Genomic DNA, 26,993 nt, shown 5'->3' on the forward strand with positions numbered 1-26,993 from the left:
TGGTTTGAGGATTGTATTAAGTTTATTCACGCTCTTCTCTTTAAAAATAATACAATTGTGTACAGTTAGATGAATTTTGAAAAAAAAAATGCTGTGTGATCATTCGTGAAAGAACTACCTACCCTGATGCGTGACTTATCCTCGAATGATGTTATACAGTGTGAACAGGATTGCCATAAAAATATTGATGGTAAAAATGGCACCATTATTAGGATCTACGGTCGTAGTGCTGATGCCTGCACTGGTGCAGTCTTCAATGTTCTCGAACAGACGAATGTAGTTTTGAACAGCATGACCGAGTTCGGCGTGTTGTGGAGAGACCAGTCCCAAGGCCGAATCTTCAAACAGTAGATTCTTCATACCTCCGAAGATGTTGTACATGCGGAAGTCCGGATCGTTTTGCAAATAAACATCCAACGAGCTTAGGGCGTTAATAATGCCGGCTGTCTTGGACGATTGACGCCTGACGACAATTTCACCGTCGACGATCGTGGTAAGGTAGCAGTCTTCATCTACCTGGAATCCGGTATAGGCAGCCAAAGATCCGTTTCTGCAAAGAATTCGATATTCGTTTGGATTGATGTTCAAAGCTCGAGCATGCTCTGCCAGGTTCTGAATTTCTACAATGGCCACTTCTCCCTGAGTGGCAAGGCAGTTCAAAGCCCCACGGGTTCCGTAGAAGGGATTATTAACATTAGCCGCGCAGTTTACGTTCCTATCAACCGTCACTACAATTTCATTCTTGCCCTGAATTCCTGTTGGTTGATCTTCCACATCATCCGGTACATCGGTCGAATCTTCTTCTCCTTCCTCGTCACCGCCATCTCTGGCGGCCAGTGGCACTGGATCTTGTGGCCTGGCGGGAGTATGGCACAACGAACAAAGCGATTCCGGATTTTCCCCTCGAGGATCATGCAGGCTATCACGAGAACCTGGAGCACACGAGTCACTGAAGAAGTTTCCCAACAAACGTCCGTAGTCACATTCATGCGGATCAAAGATGCCACGAGTTTTACCCACGTTGATGAATGCAATAGATGCTGCAATACAAATAGAAATTGAAAGTGGCCGAATATCTTTAGAACCTATGATCCTGCCTACCAATTCCTCCAAACTCTGGAATACATGCCCTCGCACTACGTAGGTTTTCAAAACGGGTAAACCGACTTTCGGCGCGAACCAGCACCACCACCGAAGAGTACTTTTCCTTTTCCGTTTCCTGGAACATCGCCGCCGTTAGGTTGAATGGACTGAAAATAAACCCACCAGTTACTATACAATTTCCGCCATCCATACCCATCCGATACTCACTGCCTTGCAAGATATCCATAGTTCGAATCGATTCCGGTGAAATCGGCTCGGTTGTTGGCAATTTCATTCAAACAGGTCATCCGACTAGTGGTGGGATCAATACACTCTATCGTGGGGAAAATTCCACTCGTGAGGGCAGCCGTCCTCAGGACGTCGCACTTGTCCTTCTCCTCCGGTGACGTCGTACACCAACGGGACGTAGTTTGGCACAGATCCGACGGAATCGGCAGTTGACGATACGGACGAAGGTAGTCAACCGGGGCTTGAATCGATCCAACCGAAATGGCTGTGCGACTGTCATGATTGATGATTTCCTGGATAGCCTGTTCCCATGCCGAACCGGTTACACCTCTCAACCAACGGTCAATTCGAGAGGAGATTTCAACCGCCCGGTTAGCAGTAGATATCACCACCGGCCAAGGCTGGGTGAGCCAAGAGCATGGGCTGTTGTTTCCGGCTATTGGCTCAATGGTTCCATTGGGACACAGGAAACCATAATCGTTGACAATGTCATTGTTGGCATCGAAGAACTCGATCGCGTCCTGTTGGGATACGTAGGTGACGTCTCCACCGGACCGGAGGCAATTCAGCGCTGCACGGTGGTTCGATGTGGTCGATGTGTCGTACGTACACTGGTTTGAATTTTGGCACAGGTCGCAGAGATTCGGGTATTTCGATTCTGTGAAAGAGATGTGATAGTGTTGAAAATATAGTGTGAGTAGGGTGAGCCGCCCCGCGAAAATTTCCCACGCACATCCCCTCGAAGCAAGGCTGGAAAGCGCCTCAGAGTGGAAGGCTCATCGCAGGAGATTTACTGGACTATAATTTGCCCTTTTCGATCTTAAAATAAGCATTCGCAAGCGTTATTAAGTTTTTTGTCCTTTAGCATTGGCAAAACCTTGAGGAACTTGAAACTAGCTTATCAGCTCAGAGCTTATCTGGAACTTTACCCAAACGGGAAAGATACACACCAGTGTTGCCAGAGGTGACATGGACCAAATGTGCATTTGAATCTTCTAGTAATAGCATATTAAATTTTAATTCGTAAGCAATCTCGTATTTATACACTCCCGAGGATAAGTTTAAGAAAACCCCCAAAAAACATGACAAATTTGTTATGTTCATATCTCTGTTATGTTACGTCCAATTTTCGTTCTCTTTAGATCATTTGAAAGGTATTGAATGGAACTTTCCTAGGCAAATTGTTCAATTTTTATTTTCAAATTTTGTGTGCTAAAAGTTCACCCTAAGTTAAAATATTTTTCAAAATTTACTCTGAAAAATCGTTACTGATTTTCTCAGAATTGGGTTGGCCAAATTTTGAAATAAAAGTAGTACACTCAAAAAATAAATCACATTTCCGATGGAAAATAACCATTAGAATTTCACATAACTTTCATGTGATCTCATAATTGGGAATCGCACCACGAAATTACATGAACCTTATGTGTCCAATGAAGCTTATGTGATTTAACACATAGATTTCATGCGATCATGTGAATGTTATGTGAATTTCAGATAAAAATCATTAAATTTGTTATTAGAAAAATATCATGTGCGTTCCCAATGGAAACTACATGAAAACTTTTTTCAGTGTAGTAGAACACTCAGGGATCGTCCATTAATTATGTCACACTTTTGGGGGGAGGGGGGTATTGGAAACTGTGACGAGACTTAGGCTGTGTTCCATTTGCAAAATTTTCACTTAAATTTGACACTTCGAAAATAAATTAAGATGTTCGAAAATCCCTCTGTTGTTGATCGACCGATTTTCGAGAAAGCGTCTGTCAAAGTTGATTCCTTGTCTGTCAGAAATAAGTCTGCTGGAATAGCAGGTTTATTTGAAAATTTTCCATCTGTCAAATTTAAGTGAAAATTCACCAAATGGAACACAGCCTTAGAAAAAACAATTAAGGTCCAATATAAAAAATGTAACAAAGGGTGAGGGGAGGGGTTGAAAATGGGCCAAATTTGCGTGACATAATTTATGGACCTTTCCTTATGCTATACCATTCAAATAACCTTTGGAGATCGAAAATTGAACAAAAGATATTTGCATGGTTTTTTGGGGTGTCCTTAAACTTATCATCGGTAGTGTATGTGATCGAAGTGTGCTCTGCTTCACTCAAAAAATAAATCACGTTTCCAATGGAAAATATCCATTATAATTTCACATAACTTTCATGTGATCTCATAATTGCGATTCGCACCAGCAAATCACATGAACCTTATGCGTCCAATGAAGTTTATGTGATTTATCACATAGAATTCATGTGATCATATGAATATTATGTGAATTTCAGATAAAAATCATTAATTTTGTTATTGGAAAAATATCATGTGCGTTCCCAATACAAACTACATGAAAACTTTTTTCAGTGTTCAAAATGGACGCGAAAAAATTCTGCTGTCAAATTGCTCGTATATTATGTTTTCGTCGCGATTTTCCAAATTTTATCTGAAAATGATTCGCCAGTTCGATAAGTTTTTTGAAGAATAGTTTTTCTTTTTATGGTCGAAAGAAGCTTTTTTTCCAAATGCATTTATGACCGGTATTCCGATTACATGTAGATTCGAGAAACAAATTAGAATCCAATTTTGTGCAAGATTAGCTTGTGAGACCACCGAAGTTCCGCTTTATTCAACCAGTTTTACCACTATTTGATCCGGAAAACAACCAGCAAAATGGAGTGGCTGTCCGGTAAGAAAATGTCTCCGGACGAGATGATGCGCAAGAACCAGCGGGCTCTGAATAAAGCGATACGGGATTTGGATCGGGAGAAGATGAAAATAGAACAGCAGGAAAAGAAGATCATCGCCGACATAAAAAAGCTGGCCAAAGAAAATCAGGTGGATGCGGTCAAGATTATGGCTAAGGATCTGGTCCGAACGCGACGGACTAAACATAACCACGAGCAATGACGAGGAGCTGCATCCCAAACCCCATGTTAAACAAGGAGCGGATGCATCCAACGAAACTTTTAAGCACAAAAGAATCATTACCAACATAGGAGAAAATTCGGCAAGATCCTTCCATTGCATTATTTTATGATTCTTCAATATTGTACAAATATTTACACATTGCACACAACTACACAGAGGAACTTGGAGCGTTTGGTACGGTATGTCCACGCATCCTTCCACCCCTGTAGATTCAAGAAATGTTCCCATTCATTCCCAAGAATCATCTTTGCGGCAAATACAACGCAGTAGGCCTGGCCGTGTTGATGTTTATATCATATCTCAGATATGCTGTAAACATCAATTAGACAAGAAAAATTATTAGACCTCATCTCCAGAACAACATGTGAAAAGGGCATACAAGCTTTTTGTAAACAAACCTTCTTATGCCCTTTTCTCGCCACCCATATGACACCAACGCAAACCTTTAACATCACCGGGTAGGGGGCACTTTACCCTTTCCGATGATATTGCTGGTTTGCGTGGGCGACCCTCGGTTGGTGAGAAAAGGGCTTACAAAGGTTTCTCGTACTGGCTGCGTTTGTATTAGATTAGATTATATTAGATTAGATTACATTAGATTAGTAAGCAATCTCGTATTTATATGTTAATTTTATTGTCCTGTAATGCACGTTACATATTTAATTACATTTGCATATTTTCAATTATAAAGTTGGTGTTGTAATTAGTATTAAATAATCGTCTCTTTATTTCAATCCCTTTTTATTATATATGCGTTATTATGATGGGTCTGCAATCTTTTGGAAAGCATCACAGGGTGTCGACTACCTGGAAAAACCTGGAGAGTCAGGGAATATCAGGGAATTCCTTTTTGGACCTGGAAAATCAGGGATTGTCAGGGAATTTCATTCAAAGTCAGGGAAGTATTTCTTTATAACAGAAACATATTAATAAGTATGGCTGACTACGCTAGTTTCAAACAACTTAATTACTCGTTGTAGTTTGAGGTTGGTTTTAAATTTCAAATTTTAAATAGAGTTGCGAAGTTGTGGTTGTTTAATGCTTGCTGTTGCATTTTTGCAAGTGAAGCAAAAGTAACGCAAATAAGAGGGTATTCCGATGATTTTGAGCCTATTATAAATTCAGCTCCCACTGGGTGTTGTCACATTCCTGAGTTGAATCGAGATAAAAATTCAGTTCCGTAGAGAGGCTAGACGTTGTTAGATGTTGCAAAATTAAGCTGCTTATGGAAATGTGCGTTCCTTAATAGATGTTATACCCAATTTCGTCTGACAAAATTTAACTTTCAAGTAGATTCTGCGTCTGCTCTAACAAAAATCAATCCCTTGAGTGCATTGGAGCACTTTTGAGTAAATGCAAGAATGATTAAGAGTTAAGCTGGGCTTAGACAAGGCAAGTCATTGATTAACTCAGTTGAATTCAATTGGCTTGAAAAGTTGAGCCTGGTTCAACTTTTTTCAATTCAAGTCAGTTAAATGGCATAGTTTACACGTTCAAGTCAGTTGAATTCAACTGAGTTGATCAATTGACTTGCCTTGTTGAAACCCAGTTTTAAGAGAAGATAATGATTTTTTTTTTCTAAATACTTCTAGTTCTTGTTCCTTATTGTGTTCCTAACAGCTTGATTAGCTCAGAGAAATAAATAAATGATAATTTAGGATAATGGTCTTGCTTGGAGTAGCACTTTTATGATTGAATAATGATTCAAAGATACGTAGACAAGAATTGCTTTGACAGCATAGAGTGGCTGTGTTAAGTATTCTATGTCTTCATTGAAAACCTGGTTAGCTCTTAAAATTAGCTTCACAGTAAAGTTTTAGTATGGTAATGTTGCTGCTATTGCAATTTAGATGGAATTAACTCAAAGAATTTTGGAGATGAAAGCGTCATTTTTACTTTTTCCCACCGGAGGAGACCGCCGGTACACTAGCTTTTGGTTAAACATATTATCCGGTATAATTTTCTTTTGAAGCTGAGTCTCAAAATGTGCTCAAGGCAAAACAAATATAATGGGATTAAAAACAAGTGTTTCAGATGTGAAATGCAGAAATGCAAATCTGGAAAAATATACCTCGTTCTTTCTTCGAAAACAATATGATTTCAAGGCCCTTGGACTGGTCTAGATTTTCAGGATAGCTACAGTCACTTTAAGGAGATAACACCAAGATATTTCTGAGAATATTTTCTAGGGAGCTTTAGGAAAACCTCTACCAGGGTTTTTACTAGATCTCCCAAGAGTAAAGAGTATTCCAGGATTCTTGAAAAAATACCAAGGAACGCGAATTTCGATGGTACAATTCCAAGATAATTATGCGAAGATCTATAAGGATAGTACAAGTATAATTCAAAGCACATTCCGAAAAAAAAAATTCTAGAGAATGTTAATGGGAATTCCATGCAATTTTCAGAATAATGTAGAGGAGAACTCCAAGATAATTCTGAGCAAAATTTGGAGACAACTCTCGGCGTGAGAATTTCGCCTGCCAGATGGTGTTGGTGGGGAAGGGGGATTACAAGTTTTGCTCAAAAACGCTAATAGGCTCTTTTGAATTGATGGTCTGAGGTGAATTCTACGGAGAATTTCATTCAAATATAACAAAATTTAAGCTCCAGCGAATTCTTAGAAAGAGTCTAAAATTCGTAGAAAGGATGAAATTAAAATTTTTTTTTTGAGTGTTCTACAGAGAATTTCTGTACTATTATAAAAAAAATCAAGGGCTTTCCAGAGAGAATTTCAAATTTATTTTAGAAGAATTCTGGAATGATCTATGTGAAAGGAAATTAATCTAAAGGAATCCAATGAAATAAAAGCCTGTCAAGTTTTGAGCGAAATTTTCATACACAAATTGTGAAGACTTCAAACCTGTCGCAGATCCAAATTCAAGATCCAACAAAGGTGTTGCTGTCTTAGAAATTACCCATTTAACCTTAGGTTTAATCGCATTCAGATTTGGGCTTAATTAAAATACCAAAACCGCGATAATTTCCAAAATTCCGGGAGAAAAACGGGAAAATTGCTAATCGAGATTTGCTGGACCACTCTTCATGGGTTAGAGGTCCTTGCGGTATTACATGAAAAAAAATGTCCATAAAGCACTAATATATTCTGAGGAAAGTTATAGCTGAGGCGTTTTGTTGCCAAAACCGGGTAGGTACTGTACCTGGATTTTTTTGGAAAATTACTGGAAAATCAGGGAATATCAGGGAATTCTGTTTTCTTAGTTGAGTCGACACCCTGCATCACCACACAGATTCTACACTTGTTTTGAGTTTTTTGGGACCGATTGGCGATTCTGCGATTGGCGAAATAAACAACAAAATGTACATGGAACAGTATCAGACGATAGCAGCAGCGATGACCTTTACCTATCGATATTCGAGGGATTTTCTGATTAGGAGATAAACGCCATGCTGGGATTTTCTTCGGACTCATCGTCAGGCCTAGATAGGGTGGCGTCCTCAAGTGCGCCAACAAAAACAACACGGTAAAGTCAGGCATCATAGGCAGTCAGGTAATTTCTTACTAATTTTACCTATATTCGAATTAATTATTTTAAGTTTCAGCTATCTATGAATCCACACAAACTCCCCTCCCTTGTCTCTTCCCTTACGGCAGCTAACTCACTAATATTGAGATGGGGTCTTGCCGATACGTTACCCTATAGCTGGGTTTAGACTAGGCAAGTCAAATAATCTGAGTTGAATTCAATTGGCTTGTAAAGTTGAGCCTGGTTCAACTTTTTTTCAATTCAAGTGAGTTGATCAAGTCAGTTGAATGGCACGGTCAATTCGCGTTCAAGTCAGTTTAATGGAGTTTCGAACGCCTTTGGATACGGTTGTGTTTTAAGTTTGTTCTCTGTTTTGTGCGTGCATTCGCTTTCATAGTTTTCGGCTGCATTTGCCGGATTAGCGCTGGCACTCTGACTCCCGGACGGTTAGTGGTGTGTGAGTGGTGGTTTTCTCGCTTTCCGAGAAGTTTTAGAATCGAGAAAGAAAACATGATTCATCATGTTTGCAAGCAACAGAAGATTTGACGCTATCTGCGTTGTTTGATTTTTTCTCCCGGTCCAGAAATTTGTGGCATCGCGAGCGATAATTTTAATTTTAGTTGTTGGTTGGTTTACTCGCAACTATTTTTGAAAAAAAATTTAGTGTTGAACGAAAGTGTACCAAAAGTGCTTCTGAACGTGTTTCGCAGTTTGGTGTGGTGAAATTCGTGCATTCCCGGTTGAGTTTGGAAATCCGTATCACAAAATATCCCACCGATTCCTCTTTTTTTGCCGTTCGACGACGACGGGTGTGCTTTCGCGAGAGTGACGTTTATTTGATCCGTTTCTTTGCTCGGGTGTTTTTTTGTAACTAGCCTAAGTGTGCCAGCGAGACGCCCAAGACTGGACGGGCGGTAGCTGGTGGCCGTGAACGGTTCCTGGGGAAAGCACTAGATGCGACCCGGTGGAGGCGAACCAGCCCCAGGCTGAAAGCCTCCCTAATAAAGATAAATAAATTAATTAATTAGTTGCGACACTCCTCCTAGACGACCATGGCAAAGGTGTTTATCCTAGATGGATACTAGACAAATGGTAAGTTACAAATTCGCTGTCGTCGTTGTCGTAGGCGTCGTCGTAATCGCCGTCGTAGTCGTAGGCAGTACCGTTAGTATATTTAAAATTAACCATCAACCGCTGAAAATATGAATTATCGCGTATTCCTGTTGTTCATTACATGCCAAGTGACATTCGAGAACGTCATTTCATTTGAATAGCTTGTTTAACCTTGTTTACCTGAACCATGCGTAAAGAGAAAATCGAAACATTTAACGTCGCGTTAAAGTGGATCTTAATGGAGGCCTCTTTCGTAGCTTTTAGTTTAAGAATTTCAAAGATCGTCGGTTGCAGTGGCTTGCTTACTGAGCAGAAAAACGCGGTCCCAGGTCCTTTCATTTTAAAAATGTATGTTAAGATCACTTGTTTATCGTGTATTTTGTAAAACTTTTCGTTGTCGTCAGTGCCGGGTTTGAATAGTTATAAAAACATGAGTAACGCTATAATGTGATATGAGGGATTCTGGTGACCTTAGAACAACCGGTTTTGATTACTGAGCAGAACATCATGAGTCTAATCTCAAGCCCATCCATATTCAAGATTCTTCAATCGTTTTATTTGTTAACATGACTACATGGTAATAACAGCAACTCGATGATTAAAAAGGAGCTCGTCTGCCTAGTGGTAGACGTTTTTGCTTACTGAGCAGAAGACCGTGGGTTCAATCCCAAGCTCCTTCGCGTTATATGATTGTTAGGACATCAATTCAGCTTATCGTTTACAAAAACGAACCCTGCTGCAAACCCAACCCTATTACCCAATATCCCAGTGATTCCTCGTGGAAGTGCAGAGGTCAACACGTCAACACATTCCTACCCCTTCCTTTCTTGACCTGTGTTCGGGTGCGGCCGGCGCTGGTATTGCCTAGTTTGAGATCACAAGTTTTTACACATTGAGGATGATTGCTAGTCCCAAGCATCGTTTATTGGTTATCTGTGTAATTACAGCTGGTCTGGCAATAATAGAGTAGCAACCGTGGGCGGTCAATCATGCTCATGCTCATGCTCAATTCGCGTTCAAGTCAGTTTAATTCAACTGGCATCACAGCATCCCCTTGTCTACTGGTATAGCATGTACGAAGCCTAAAAGCATCGGAGACATGGCCCTTGACTGCCTTCTAAACTACACAATCACAATCATAATCGTAAGCGTTGTAAAGTTGTCTTGTAATTCGATAAAATCTCTATACTACGATCTTCTATAGAGTCGTACTCATATCAAGCTGAACATTGCATTAGGTTCTAAATAACAATGAAAGATTCTCTTCGTTGACTTTCTCTTTGTATTCCCACGGCCATTTAAAGACAGTCCCAGATATTTTCAGCACACAGATCGATAAAAGAAGCTTTTATCTACACGGTAAGAAAAAAGTACCCAACGGAAAGTTCACTTTTACCTACTTTTGACTAGTTTGTCTCCTTTTCTCCTTCTAATGTTGTCAAAAACGGAGGAGCAAAACCACCCAACAAGGGTAGTAAAGTGTGGGAACCCAACGTTGAGTATAATCATATTTACCTAATTTTGGGGATCAACTAACTTACTTTTGGTTAAAAAGCCAGTGGAAATTCCATACGAATTGCACACAAGTAAATGAAATTTACTTTGACCCGCTTTACCTACTTTTGGGTTCCTGCACTATAGTGCCGAGATGAGTGAAAGAACTTAATTTTGGGTACTTTTTTCTAACCGTGTAGCATCTAATACGACAAACACAACAAGAAACGAGCTCAGGTTATTAACGATGTCGGCGAAGAGAATCGATCAATGTTACTTAGGACCTAATGCAATGTTCAGTTTGATATGACCGAGGATATGACGTAGCATATTTTTAGTAATTTTAGGAGACCCTCCCCCTAGTGTTTTTGCTAGCTTTCTTTTTCTGTTGAAGTCGAACAGCTTCGCGGTTTTCTAGAACGTCAGTCGCCCTCTATACAAACAAATTTTCTTTCAAGCTTCGATGAAGCGGACGAGTGAAAGAGCGCTTGACTTTGATAGTTTCGTCTTTCATTGAACACATCAACAGAGGTTTCATCACCATCGGTGGTTTCATGGCGTCGAGAAATCGGCGATAGACGTGTTTGTTTACAAAAGCTATTACGCCCAAATCTCAAAGCTCTCCGGATTTATCAGTTTTATCTTGTTGAACGCGTCATTGGGACGGTACTAATGGATATTTCTGGTCGCTATTGAAAATTTACTCGATTGCTGAATTTATGTATGGGCCCAATTTAGGGGCATTTAGGCCGACATTAAATCCATTCTCCTATATATTTAAAGCATTTCTCACGTGAAAACTCTTGAAATTCCACACGCCATCATCATGTGTCTCACACTTAATTTTGCGCTTATTGTGAAACACATCCATTTCATGTGTGAATCTTATACTATGAATCATGCCTGAACTGAACACTATGGATTTGAATTGTGACACACTTGGATTCTATGTGCATAATTTGGTGATATCAATAGCTTTGCACATCATAGTTCAATATTCTACAAGATGCCGGAGTCTTCGTTCGATCTCACTGTTGCACGGTTTTTCTCATGTATCAGGCGGGTTGATAGGAAAAAGTCCACAAGTCTTGTTTTCTATGTTTAGCTTTCTGAGCAAGCAATTCACATCGCATTGAAATGCAAAACACTTTAAATCCATCTGTTTGAACAGTAGTGTGATTCAATGTGCTATACACTTGAATAAAAAGTGAAAGATTTTCAACATTTCAAAGTTTGAAACACTATAAATTAACGTGTATAACACATTGAACTAAGGTGAAATACACTTAAAGTAAATGTGATTGTGCATTTAAAAAATCAAGTGTTTAAACACTTCGATTAAACGTGTGGAATTTTTTGAGTGTACCCCGAATTTGTCAGCCTGCAGATTTCACTAAATTTTTCAATTTTTAAACATGAATTCGGTCATAATGATTTGTGATTGTTAGGGAAAGTGGGCGTAAAATTAACATATAATCAGTAGTAAAATGAACAATTGGCGATTTTAAGTGCTTATTCGATCAAATATCAATCAATTCAGCGCACGGGTGTTTCAACCAATGGATCTATTACATTTTAATTCATTTACATTCATACAATTTGAATGATTGTTCATTTTACTCCCTGTTCTCCTACTAGTAATTATTACTTTTGAATTGCTGTTTGCTGGAAAAATCATTTTTACCACGAAAAATCTTGTTTTTTTTTGCAATCAAATAAAAAAAACATTGCTTACTATCAACAACATTTATTCTTAGAAAATAAAAAAAAGTAAGCATTATATATTTAAAAATATGCATAATACATGAAAGTTTTCATTGAATTTCAATTTTCAAGAGATTTCGTTCATGGCTTAGATAAACGTTTTCCATGAACACGGAGACAGAAGTCAGTAGTGTGCCTTGAGCCGAAATTTCGTGGTAATTTCTGTGGTCATTCATGTCGGTTTGTCGGTGGCTTCAGCCCAATCAGTCCACGCAACTTCCACGATAACTTCTCCCTAGTCCTAGAGTTTGTTTACGTGGGCTGCTTTCGGTTTGCGGTTAAAGGACTAATACAGTTTTGCTCACAAAAGCTGATAGGTCTTTTTCAATTGTTGGTCAATAATTGTCTCGAGGTTACTTTTGCAATACAGCGGCGCCGGTGGTGTAGTGGTAAGCGTGATTACCTCTCATCCCAGCAGGCCTGGGTTCAATCCCAGTCGGCGCCGCCGGGATGTTCTGAGGCATAACATCTCTGATCACGCCTTCCTTCGGATGGGAAGTAAAGCCGTTGGTCCCCGGTTCATGAGTTGATGGGTCGATAGGTAGGGTCCAGGTGTGGGAGCTGCCTTCCTGGCACGTCGGTAGCATTGGTGCTCAGCACGGAAAACAAGATCGACGAAAAACAAACCAAGGAAAAAAAAATACTTTTGCAATACAACTAATACTAATTTAAACAAACTATTCCAACTGCTAGAAGAATCACTCCACTACCCGATTGTGTTGTTAGTTTTTGAGATAGAGCTTTTATTCGCAAGAAATCGGTGATTGAAGTAATTACTTACAAAAACAGTTACGCCCAAATCTCAAATCAGTCCGGACATAAGGGTTCTGAAGCAACTATGTTCGCCGTGATTTATTTTGAGGCTCAAAGGAATCAATCTACTTAATTTTAGTGCATTATTCCCAATCGCCACGGGCGGCTCCAGGAGTTGTCAGGGGGGACACGTGTCCCCTTCATTTGTCGGCAGTTTTGTCACTTTAACCACAAATGTAGCAAGCAACTTTTGCCTGTTATTATAACTTGACTACATTTAACAGCTTATACCCCTGGAGCCGTTAATGTCAATCTCTAACAAAAAATCGCCTAGACCTAAGAACACTCGCGCCATCTTTCGATTTTGTTTAGAGTCCCACATTTCTATGGAAAAAAATAATTTTATTGGATTTTTATATCTTTTTGCAGTTGTTTTAGAAAAATCAAAACGAACCCGAATTTTGTTTATTTTTTTTTTGCTCTAAGCTTCCCCTTAAAGAATATTGTTTAAAATGATGAGATTTTTGAGTCACATTGATTAAAAATAAATTTAAAACTTTAATAAAGTTTAAAAATAAATTTTAGAACAATAAGATAAAGGTAAAACTATGTTCCGCCTCCTGTACAAGGCATTCAAGGCTACCCCGACCAGAGGTGGTAAATGTCATGCAAATGTTATAAGGAAAATATTTCATGACATTAATTTCCTCCATACACGAGGCAATTGGGTTCTTCAATTATGAAAAATGTATCAGTTTTTATACATCATTTGGAAGAGCTTCGATTTCTAAATCAAGATTTAAAGCAAAATAATAACTTCACTGTTTGACACTAAACTAACAAACTGACAGCTTGCTCCCATACAAAGTGACACCGAGGGGCACTAATAAGGTGATTTTTGCAAACATAATCATACTTATTTAAAAAAGTTCAAGTGTTCGAAAATTGATGAAATTTTGGGTTTGGGTTCCATTTTTAATGCAGATTACGAATATGCATTTACCTCAATACCCTTAAAGAACCCAATTGCATTGATTTCAGGTTTTCAAGTTGAAAATTTCTGTCAACGCATAATGTGCGGTGAATACAGGGTTAACTAACCCATTCACGGCCTATTTTAGCATGCAGCGTAGTTTAGCATCAGACGGAATGTTATAATTAAAGATGGCTTCCAAATTTATTTACCTTTCCATATGTACCGTTAGTTCTAATAAGGGGTCGCAAAATATTCGTTTATCGTTGGCCTATTAGCCATTGAAACGCCATTGGGATTCTCTTTGGCCTATCCAACGGAAAGAAAAGTGAATTCTCGTGCGCCTTCTGTTTCCGCGATTTTATTTTGCGTTCTTCAACACTTCGTCTTGCAGCTATTGAATAGAAGCATCGTACCAAACGTTTGTTTGACATGTTTACGCCGAAATCATAGATATATTTGATGTTTTGTGTTCGATAGTCCGGGAATCAGGGTGGCTACATTATTTTTTTCATTGTCGGTAGCTTCTCAAAACTTTTATCGGTAGTTATCGGTAAGCCGTCTTAAGAAGGCTTCCCGAAACTTAAAACCTTTGTGAGCGGGGGAAGGATGAAAACTAATCACAAGCAATTTTGAACTTTCGAACCGAGTCATCAGTCCTTCAACCTCACACCTTTAATCTAATCTAGAGTCGGTGTATAATGAGTCACGCCAAGAGTGAAGTCAAGTCTACCTAAGATAAGAGGTGACAATACGGGGGCGAAAATGAACCACTTTTCTGTCAAACGTGAACCAGCTCCTGATTGGCCGATTTCATGTGCGTAAGATAGAGGTGGAGATAGATAAAGATAGAGATAGAACTAAAAGAGGAAGAAGCAAATTGTCACCTCTTCCTCTTAGAAGTCTACCTATTAAACTGTCAAACCGGCTACCTAGCGTTACATGAATTACATGAGATTTTCGACATGATTGAAGTGCATCCTCTTGGATGTAATATTAAAATTTATTTTTTGCTGTGAAGGTATTGCAATAAAATATGAAAACATGATCATAAACACGCAGTGAGCATTAAATTCTCATGGGATACGTTTACTATTTTTTGTTAAGATAATTTGACAAAATCCAAGGGGTAAGTCACTCAGCACATTGTGCCAAAATTAGATTCGGCACAGCTTGGGCACAATCTCGTAGGCATTGGATTGTTGTAAATAAAATCGGAGCACTGCTGGACAACTATCATTGAAGTTGTTCACAACATTACGTGCTGTTTGACTGTATATTCAGGAACATCCTCTAATTGAATATATCAGAGGAACTCAGACCAGCAGTTCACTTATAGATCTAAATACGAAATGTAGGTTCTAGAGTGAGCTCAAGAGGAAGATAACTGCCTCTTCCTCTTGAGCTCACTCTAGAACCTACATTTCACTTTCACAGACCCCATTAGTACCCTTAATTAAAAAAATGCTGCAACTCACAAAAAAACAATCTACAAAAGTCAATTCATCATCCTTTATTGATGGTCTCCAACAATGTTTGCCACTTGTTCCGGCCGCTGATAGACCGTTGCTTTTCACATCACGAAAGGCTAGGTTTCTGGTCTACCTTTGAGGACATTATAATACCCTTAAACACAGGACTTTTATTATTCTATGAACACAACACAAACAAATTTTGCACACCCGCCACTTCCCGCGTCATCCTCAATCTGATTTATCCTTGCGATTTCAAACCAAAACATTCCAGGTGTCATGACCGGCACAATTAGCACACATGCGGCACACTGTCAAAGAAGATGACCCAATATTGGTGTGCGGAGTGACCTACCTCCACTATTTTTTTTTCTCGCTAGAAGTCATTTGAAGTTGATGTAGAAGTCCTCTGATTCCAAGTGAAAAGAAAGGGAATCTTTCGAAAACCGTGATGCGAGTTCAACTTATTTTTCTCTTTGCGTGACTCTTTATACACCGAATCTAGTCTAATCATAACAAGTAAGTGCGAGTAGGACGAACGGAATACGGAACCAAAAAAGGAACAGAAAATAGCATCTCCGCTAGGAAATAGACACCAGACAGAGACGTTGAAAAAAAACTCATCCGTTTGGATTGAAGTTGCAGGACGCATCGCGTTCGATCAAATTGACAGACTACACGGAAAATAAAACATATAGTAGGTATTTAACATTTTTCAAGATTTTAATGTGATTCTCGGTAGGAAAAGTGAAATATCGGTAGTTTTGAACCTTTCGTCTGTGAATCGGTAGGCATCCTGAAAATCGGTAGGACTACCGATAATTCGGTAGGTATGGCCACCCTGCCGGGAATGGGCGACTAGGCCGAAGTAGATTTTTCCACTACAAAGATTCAAGAAACACACACACATTTTCTCTGCTTTGAAAGTTGAAACCGTAAAACGGGGTAACATTGATAATTTTTTAAAGTATATTCTAAATATTTTTTGCAGCAATGAATATTTTTTAATTTTATATTTTTAAAACAAGTACTGAGGATCCAGGAGTTAATTAGTTAGTTATTTATTTAACGAAAATTAAAGCATTTGCATTATTTTTTAAGTTATGTGACCGAACATCAGTATTTTGATTTGGGGTTACTTTGATAATGCTCGATGAATAGAGAAAAAAAAAATCGTGAAACTCAAACTTTTCAGTTCTTTAAATATGAAACTTTGAACGAAAACAGCATAGGCAATAAAAATACAACATTGAATTTGTGATGGCTATATCGGATAAAGATTTCATAAATGATGGTTTGAGTGCTTTTTCAAACAGGCGAAAAATACAAAAATGGTTTTTTAATATGTTTGTAAAATATGTAACACATACTATATAAAGACTATAGACGATATCAACGGAAATGTCCTAAGCTACAATATGGAACAAATATTTCTAATTTAGAAAAAGCGCAGCGAGTAAATTTAATCTTTATATTATACTATCAAAGTTACCCGCATTATCAAAGATACCCCGTTTTACGGTACTTATTTCTTTATCATCAAAATTGATTCAATAATTCAGAAATTATTTGATAATTTAGGAGAGTTTTTACAAATAATATACATAGCATAGGTAAAACTCGTCCCGCGGTAATATGACCAACAGCATTTTTTTCTCGTACTATTCACAGACTAATTGATATAACCAGTTAGATGATAGTTCAGCAGCAGTAGTAATTCTGGGTGAAAACCGAGGGAGACGACTCTATCTACGATGCAGGAAAGATTTTGTTTTTGTGTGGTTAGCTGTGCGCACGTTTAAATAAAAAGAAGAATGATGACGGTTCTGAAGATTTCCTGCAAAAAATGAAGCGCGATGCAAGTAGATGCGCGAAATGAAAGAAAATTTTTCGTAGATTGATTCGCTAAGTTGAGATTTTTCGAGCATCTAGAATTGAGATTTAGATGTGACGCCCCCCTCGGTGAAAACCTATTAAATTTGTTTTGAAAAACACGTAAACATGCGCTGTTGGTCATATTACGCGTATTACTGCACCTTACACTATAACAATTTAACTCTCTTGTAAAATTTGAAAAGGGCCTATGTCCAAAATGTGAACAAACCAGAAAATGCTTTTTAAATCTTTCCGCCACTATTCAATTCATATATAAGGAAATTGAAGTATTTTAGGCATTTATATTATTCACAATAACAATAGTAACTGTATCTCAGTATACAACATCCAAAATATGCGAAAAGTTTTCAAAAATATATGAAAATCGATAACATAAATTAATATTCCTTTTTTTGTGAATCTTGGATAGGCCCTTTTTGTTAAGCCTTTTCGCTACGTCAAATAAATTCAAAACGGCCCTGCCTCAAGCAGTAGGGCCTAGCTTTGAAAAAATTCAATCATCGGCCCTTGTACGTCAATAGGCTTATCAATGAAATGAAAACAAACTAATGGCTGGCCGTTTTAGCGTGCGGGCCTATAGAGCTTTTTGACGTTTAATTGGCGCACACTACTGCACCATTTAAATCGAACGAGTGCGAGCAAGAGGGAAACAGATTAGTGGGAAAACAAACCGTTCATTCATCCATGTGTGCTAGATAGAGAAAGACGATTAAACGTCAAAAAGGTCTATTAATGAATCGAAAAATTTCTTTGATTGGCCTGAAATTTGTGAAGGGGCTGACAAAATCGGAAAAGCACTGCATGTATATTTTATCCTCCAACCACATATTTAGCTAACAAAAAGTAACGAAAATGGGACATAACGCATATTTAACAAATTGAAAGTGTCGGTGAAAGGGATTGTAAGCCATAAGGAGGTTTCGTTTCATTGGAAAAGATGAGCAAAGCAACGACGAGAAAATCCACAGCCAACCTTTCGTTCTAAGCGTGCTTCTTTTTCATTTTCGTTTCGTGTTGATAGTCTTGCTAGGTGTTATAGAAATGATGCGTTGAACACGTTGTATGGAAGAGACAAACCTCGAGTTCATTTTTGAGCTTCGAAAATGTAGAGCCCTGTACTTTATACATGACCGATCATAACTAGAGAGGGCCTACGATTAGGGACCAAACGAACTGTCCTAGACCCTATCTAAACACAACCATTGCAAGCTCCCCTTTCTCTCCTCCCTCAAATACTGTAGCAATGCTAGATGAAAACCCTTTAAGTTGATTTTGAGAAACCAATAATTTGATTTTGATTTTACAGTCAACTCTCCATATGTCGATGATATTCACCAACTCGATGTTGAACTATCAACCACAGTAAAGCACACCTTTTTTAACTTCTAAGACGAAACCATCAAGTGATTTCCATGAAAAGAATTGCTGTTCTATAATCCCAAAGTTCTGACAATCGTGTTGTAGAAAGTAGTTGACTGCATTTGAAACAATCAAAGTGCACTGTGCTGTAATGATGGAAACATTCTGATACTCACTCAATTCCGCATCCTCCTGGGGTACATTGGACCACTTGCCCGGCCGACAGGCAGACTGGAAGTACTTGGACAGCGCTGCCGTTTCGATCTCCGCTGCATTAAAAAGATCCGTACAGTCGGCAGGAACGACCATCCGTTCAAAGTGCTTCAGGAACAGTTCACTCCACCGTTGCTGTCGACCGTAGTGCAATCCCGGATGGCAGAACTTTTTATCACGCAGTCCATCGACTCCTCCCTGATGCCGAGAGGACACCACCACCACCGAACGGAAGTCAACCGTCTCGCGCGTTCTCTCCTGGTGTCGGAGCTCCTTCACAACGGTGATTTCACCCCAAGCGAGCGTGGCCAACTGCAGCATGCTTTCCGCGCTGAAGATTCCCATATCGGCGGTGCCATTACGAATCCGTTGGGCGCACTCGATACTGTTTCAATGATTTAGTAGGAAATTAGTCACACTGTTTACAAGTACTTATTAAGGCCCATACCTGTCCTGAACGGTGACGCATACCACTTCCGAATTGCCCCGTTGAAGCTGAAGGCATTGTTCGGAAAACTTGGAGCTCGCGCATATCCTATCTACAACGTAAGCATACATTGGTAAAACGAAACAGAATATTTAGGTGTGGGGTCAAATAATAAATAACAGGTAAGTATCTACGGTTCTTATCTTATCGCGTTGTGAACGTAACTCGAAATAAATAACGGTGCAGTAACGATGGTTCGACGCAACAGTTATTTATTCTTTCATGTTTTCGTGAGAACTGATTAAGCCACGACAAATTTCAACGGCAATTGGACGTTATCATGATGAATTTAATTCAGCACTTGCCCGTTCTGTTACCGGCTTTATCGAGACCCGTATCAAATTGCTTGGACTGTAATCTACCTTGTTTTTTTTTTTGTTAAAGAATAACCAATTTAAATGAATGAATCAACCGTTGATTCATATAAAACTAGCCTGCACTGCACTTATATAAGATTCGATTCCTTCATTATTATTTTTTTAATTCAATATCAGACAGAAGCTGACATTATGCAATCACCATATCACATGGCCTGACTTAGTTTTGGCATTCAATCGTCGTTGCATCGTATCATTCGATTGAACCGCACCCATTTTCCATGATATCATTCGTCCAGCTGCTACTTACCAACCAATTGACCGTTAGTAGTACCCAAAATGCACAGTACAAGCACTATCACTCCCGCACTGATTGTCCTTGCCATTTTTGGATAAAGGAATAAACTTCCGTTTCACACTGATAATCAATCAAACCGTATCCACCTATAAAAAGCTATGTTTCACTTATCTCATAACCAATAATGCCATAAAATGACGGCAGCGATGAGAAGTGATCCTTTCGAAACGCGACGACCAACTAAACTGGCAGTTTCGATCGAAATGCAGAATTTTGTAAGTACTCCACACTCATAATCGGTGGCCGCGGCTATCGTTATCTGATAAAACACTGCCGCCATACGGCAAGCGAGATTAGATAGCAACGCTGTAAATGTATTGGCCGTTAGGGTATCTATGGGCAAGTGTGCCACCCTAACGATTTTTGCGTTCTTTCTATGTATTCCATAACGTGGATTTTACAAGAGTTCGTACACCTCACTGCGAGTTTATGGCATCATCTTGATGTATCATCAATACAATTCAAATTAAAACACATCGAAAGGTGTTTCGAATTTTTCAAAACTTCATATCAAATCTGCCTGCTTAAAATGCTATGGGCCAATAGTGGGCACTCTATAATCATATTGTTTAGGATCTTCGTGTTGTGTCTGCAGAACTTCAAGATCAGATATCCGGGATGATTTGGATAATCCAACAATGTTATTTTTAAGAACAATTAATAATTTTAAATGATGGTATGAGCCTCCTTGAAGTACAAAATCTCACAATCTTCAATTGGGTTTTTTTTATTTTGAAAAATATATCGGTTACTATAAAGTCCGATCCAAAGTAAATTTGGTGATCATAACTCAAGAATTAAACAGCATACACGGTTGATCAAAACGTCAAACAAAAGGGTATTTATTCAGCTTTCAAACGATATATAACAAGTTGTTACATTTCACCGTTTCGAACGAACTGTCGGCACTTTACTTGTGATCGATGCCATCATGATCTGCACAGTCGCTGGTGACACTGTACCGGCGAACTTATTCCACTTTAAACGCATTTGTTGTGCATTTGTCACTTCTTTACCGCATCCTCGATGTTTTCGCTTGACAATTGCCCAATATTTTTCGATCGGTCTGAACTCAGGGCAATTCGGAGGATTAATCTCTTTGGCGACGAAATTAACATTGTTTGCAGCATATCATTCTAGTACCTCCTTAGAGTAGTGGCAACAATCAATACGAAACTAACGATTTTAAATACAGATAACTGTATATATACAGCCATCAAATTTCGTCTAAACTCGTTCGTATAGTAATCGTGCTCGCTTTTTGGCCACTAAATTTTGTTTCAGGTAGCGATTCGGATGTTTACTGGCACAAAAAGACTTATATCTTTCTCTTGAAAGGATGTTACGCACGGTGGAAAAGTTGGAATCGTATTTTTTGCCAAATCACGTATGGAGCCACCTGGGTTGCTTTTCACGTACCTCAACACCTTTCTCCTCAGCTCTTTGTCCCTAGTGCCACTTTTTTGATAGATGCGCTGTGCTCTATCCACACTCAGGGTATCCTTGTAACTCGCCGTTGACTTTTAACACTTTCTCTAGATGTTTGTACACAATTAATTTTCGATTAATTAACGACAAGATTGTTCACTGAAATAGTGGAATCAGAATACGAAGACTCGGATGATACTCTCAGTGATTCAAGTAGCGGTGATCAAGTGAACATCCAGGATTTCAGAGGTTTCTCTAACAACGAGGATGATGCTTTACCAGGATTCGTATAATCAGCATCATAATAATATACCATCGCGCTATTGGCAAACTCTTTGATGGTAAAATCAACTAACAACTTTCCTTACATAGTTGAAGATGCTAATTTCAAATAACAGAATAAAGTGGTAATTTTTATACGATAGATGAGGAGATGAAAGTATAGGATTGATAGTTCCGTTAGAGTACGGCAGTGTGAAAATTGCATATAGAGAGTAGAAAGCGAGCTAGGACAACTTTAGGAAGGTACATCGGTTTTATCATCTCTCTTTACCAAACTCCCCCGTTGGAGAGGGATGGTGAGGGGTGGTTAATATTATTCATCTTCTCTTGTATCTTTCGAGCAGCACGGTTCCCGATAATTGGCGTTCAGAAAATGTCGGAAAGGGCCGATTGCTTGACCCCCAAGGAGTCCGGATTTGACTCCCATGGACTTCTTTTTATGGGGGTGCATAAAGAAAGAGGTGTATTCGGTGACAATCAACACGCGCGAACAGCTAGTTGACCGAATTTCTCTCGCAGCTCGAAAGATACAAGAGAAGATGAATAATATTAACCTTGTGGAAGAGATCGGAAGGAGGTTCAGGCACTGCATCCAAGAAAATGGAAAACACATAGAGCAACTATTAAAATAAATGTATGAGATAAACGAAGATCAGTGTTTCAATTTGATTAATCATTGGAAAATGCCCAATCAGTTCAATGAACTGATCTACATTGGACTCGAGAAAAAAAAACAGAAAATTTTCAATTTTCATCATGCGTTCAATTGTTTTTCTTGTCACACTTTTCATACCGTCACTCCGCGTGGCGATCAAGTGTGCTATGCGCGCTGCAAACAGACGTCAACAGCAACGCACGGTGGGGTTGATTTTTTTGTTTAGTACGAAATTGCGACAAAACTAAACAAGATAGAAAATTGGTGTCAAACAGAGAGTTGTAGAGCGCATTGAGAGGCATCTTTTGGTTAGACAAAACAATATACTTATTACGTATTTATGAAATAATAAGGAAAAACCGAGGGGGGCGACACATTTAAATCTCAATTTGAGATGCTCAAAACATCTCACACTAGCGAATCAATCTTCGAAAAATCTTCCTGCATTTCTCGCATCTACTTGCATCGAGCATCATCTTTTTGCAGGAAATCTTCAGAATCGTCATCAATCTTCTTTCTATCTACTCAGCGTGTGAGCAGCTAGCCACAGCAGAACACAATCTTTCCTGCAGCGTAGATAGAGTCGTCCCCCTCGGGAAAAACACAAGTTTTAGACTCGTTTACCCTAAAGAGCCTGAATTTATAAAGAGGCGACATCTTATCTATTTGACAGGTCTTCTGTTCGATTGGAATGACTTTTCCTATGACTTTGACAGACAATCGATTGTTCCAATTTTGACATGTCGTCTCTTTATAAATTCAGGCTCTTTAGTTTACCCCTAAAATGTGTTTAAATGCAGCCTACTTAAAGTAGAAATGACACTTTTAAGTAGAAAATTTACCAAGCTATCCAATGGAGACAAGAGTTTTGAACAGAAAAAGTTCAAGAACTTAGTAATCTTTGAGATTTGATCATATGCGTAGAACAATTTTGACGTACACACTAAGATTTTTTTACAGGAGTCAGTATTTTTTTACTGGGTTTTTGAATTGCTGAAAAAGTCGGTAAAAATTCAAATGACCGTTATCCGTAAGGAATCAATGAAATCGACCAATTTTATTTTCTATCATTAAATGGGGTTAACAGAACTAAGTATGTACAAGTTCAGTGCAAATTTTCTCATTAATAAATTTTCCACAGATTTTTAAACTTACCGAACAGTTCTCGCGTAACATTTGAAAAGGGCCTATGATCAAAATGTAAACAAACCGATTTTTGATACCATTCTGTAGCACTGGTAATTAGCTACCAGTCGTATAGGAATGTTCCGTATTATCGATAAAAATCATTAAAAATAACTTGATTTTAAAAACGGCCGATCCACGAAATTTTTCCAATCATTCATGCTAAAACGGCCTAACCTCGGGCCTAACATATATTTTTTTCGTTCGATGAGGTTCCATTCATAAGCCTAGCGACGTAGAAGGGACGATGATTGAAAAATTTCAAATCAAAGCTAGGCCCTACTGCTTGATTTATGATGACAAGCACAACGGCTTAACAAAAAGGGCCTAACCATTTAAGGATTCACAAAAAGGCTTATTACTGTGATATTAAATTTTTATCGATTTTCATGTATTTTTGAAAACGTTTCGCATGTTTTGGATGTTGTGTACTGAGATATAGTTACTATTGTTATTGTGAACAATATAAATGCCTAAAATACTTCAATTTATTTATATAGGAATTAAATACTGGCGGAAAAATTTACAATTCATTTTCTGGATTGTTTACATTTTGGACATAGGCCCTTTTCAAATGTTACGCGAGAGTTACGCAATTCAAAAACTCGGTAAACCCGTACTGACTCGATTAGTGTGTAGGACAACGTCTTTGATTTCTATATGGGGGTTCACTATGTGAAAACCGAAAATGGAACATGTACCAAATTAAGAAAGATTTTGAACGTTAATAACTCAGCTGCCCCTGGTCCAATTTCAATAATTTTATTACCAATCGATCAGAAATATGGCTACGCATCGATAACAATGCTTTCGAATGTTGATTTTCAACAAGAAACTATTGAAAAACTGGTAAATTGCCAGCATTGTCCAACTAACTAACTATTAACTAACAAATCCACCAATTACCTATGTACATGCATACCCGCATAAACGCGAACCATAAATTGACCTTACCTAAAATGGTTAAAAATTGTTTATAATCCCTGCTAAACTTTAACTGAAATGGTTATGGAACTTTACATGAACGTTTAATGATAAAGTTTCAACCTTATGTATTATGGTTTTTTGGAAGCGGACCTTACAAATAATGGGTTGTTAAGAACCATTACCATTCCAAATTCTTGTTTTCTCCATACATTTTCGGAAAGAGAACTATATTAGAACCTTTTAACTTATGGTTTGAGAACTTTAATGGTAATGGTTATGGTAGTCAGTAAGGTCCACGAATGGTTTTGTAACATCGATCAACTTTATGTGGAATATATCGCGAATTGGTTGCCTGTAATTTACTGATTACCAATTCACGATATATTCCACGTAAAGTTGAGCGATAATACAAAACCATTAATGGACCTTACTGACTACCATAACCATTACCATTAATGTTTTCAAATCATAAGTAAAAACCGGTAAAAACGTTCTTATATAGTTCTCTTTCTGAAAATGTATGGAGAAAACAAAAATTTGGAATCGTAATGGTTCTTAACAACCCATTATTTGTAAGGTCCAGTTCCAAAAAACCATAATACATAAGGTTGAAACTTTATCATTAAACGTTCATGTAAAGTTCCATAACCATTTCAGTTAAAGTTTAGCAGGGATTATAAACAATTTTTAACCATTTTAGGTAAGGTCAATTTATGGTTCGCGTTTATGCGGGTATGCTGCTTCCCCAGCACAGTCGTCAGAGAATAGTAAGTAGACGAAACAAGTCGAAGTAGCCTCCGATCCTCGGGCGCGTGCGAATAGGAAGGATGGAATCATAGAGGTAACTCTAAAACCACTGGGTCCTGAAGAAAATCATTATTATTTTTGGCTCACTCAGTACCAGAACAACGGTCCCGAGCAGTCCAAAGCTATTTCACTCACCCCTGCATGTTCTGCATGAATCCACACACCCCTGATGTTATCTGTCAAACTTTCATAGCGAATCAAAACAAACATAGTGTAGTAATAGAATTTCAACTAGAATAGGGTACGTTAATCGTTTGCTTGGGACCAATAGGCTACTAAAGTGGTGAGCCAATTTAAAATCGTTAGTTTCGTATTGATTGTTGATGGAATTGCGTAATATTTTGCACACTCATCGCCATATTCAGAACCAAACGCAAATTCTTCGATATAACCACCATCCGTCGTCTGGCTCGTCGTGGCGATGTCTGACGTATCTCCGGTCTGATTTGAGAGGTGTGCTGAAGATGTTCCTGAAAAATGAGATCCGTGATGCTGATGTCCTCTACAATAAAACGGCCCTTTTCAGAGCCATCAAGCTTATAACTGTAAAGAGTTGGAATAAAATTTATCTGTGCTTGTTTGTCCTAGAGTCGGTGTATAATGAGTCACGCCAAGAGTGAAGCCAAGTCTACCTATTGAACTGTCAAACCGGCTACCTATCGTGCAAAGTAAACAAGCATTACGATGCTATGAAAGGTCCACGAAAGGTATTGCAATTAAATGTAAATATAATCGAACAAATGATCATAAACACGCAGTGAGCATTACATTTGTCATGCGATACGTTTTGTAATGGTCGTTAGTGAGAATTTCTACTATTTTTCGTTAAGATAAATTGACAAAATCACTAATTTAATTATTTACTACAGCCGATACTTTTTTTCCTCGCTAGAAGTCATTTGAAGTTAATGCAGAAGTCCTCTGTTGCCAAGTGAAAAGAAAGGGAATCTTTCGAAAACCGTGATGCGAGTTCAACTGTTTTTCTCTTGGCGTGACTCATTATACACCGACTCTAGTTTGTCCATATTCAGAACCACAAGCCCCCAACGACCACACAAAATGCTCTCCAGAGTTGTAATCTTGTAACCAAACATGGAAGCAGGGGTGCAGTGATTTTGATTGATTCTCTTAATCAACTTTTTCTTTGAAAAAAAATTACTACAAATTTAGTACGCCTACAATTCAAAAACGGAAAGAGTTGAGATAATAGATAATTGATCAATTAAAAGAACTAAATGCTCTTCACATTTATTCCTTCCACTAGCGGTCCTACGTCAAGCTTCCGTTCGTGCCCCTAGGCACAGACCCTTCTACTTTTTTTACTTCAAATATGATCTTATATCGCCCCTTAAATTATTTCCACTAAGGAACCGAACACCCTATATATAAGGGAGGAAGTTGTGCGAATTTCTGCGACCCATGGATTGAGAAATGCTGCTTTACAGTCATTATTGAGTATTTTGCGGTTACCGTGTGTGGAATGTGTTACCTGCTCACTATAGAGGTTGCTGACGTTTATCGTACGCACACTACGTTACGTATACGTATACGCAAAATGTTTTCATCGGGAAAAAAAATTTCATAGCCGAAAATTTTCCCGATGAAAACAAATCACTGACACAATCACACTTTAGCAATCTCTATGGGTGCTTGTTTGCTTATGAATAACCGCCGGCTATTGCCTTTATTGCCTATTACTCACTCTGACTAATAGTATATTATAGTATGTATACTACTATGTGTAAGCTTGATCCGATTTTTTTTCGTG

At 38.5% G+C, this 26,993-nt stretch overlaps 1 protein-coding gene across 1 annotated transcript; it reads right to left on the bottom strand.

Annotated features, from left to right (window-relative positions):
* Positions 1-3: 3 nt before the first annotated feature.
* Positions 4-20,078, bottom strand: LOC135710726 (transferrin-like). The gene is made up of 6 exons (XM_065233386.1): positions 19,894-20,078; positions 19,228-19,318; positions 18,743-19,164; positions 1,312-1,990; positions 1,102-1,250; positions 4-1,040 (listed from the first exon to the last, which is right to left on the bottom strand). Exons 1-6 carry the CDS (start codon positions 19,967-19,969, stop codon positions 136-138), a joined length of 2,322 nt encoding a protein of 773 aa, XP_065089458.1. The 5' UTR covers positions 19,970-20,078; the 3' UTR covers positions 4-135.
* Positions 20,079-26,993: the final 6,915 nt, after the last annotated feature.

The sequence above is a fragment of the Ochlerotatus camptorhynchus genome, unplaced genomic scaffold (assembly GCF_037179485.1).
Source record: "Ochlerotatus camptorhynchus isolate MF236.1 unplaced genomic scaffold, CSIRO-AGI_Acam_v1.1 ptg000401l, whole genome shotgun sequence".
Lineage (NCBI taxonomy): Eukaryota > Metazoa > Arthropoda > Insecta > Diptera > Culicidae > Ochlerotatus > Ochlerotatus camptorhynchus.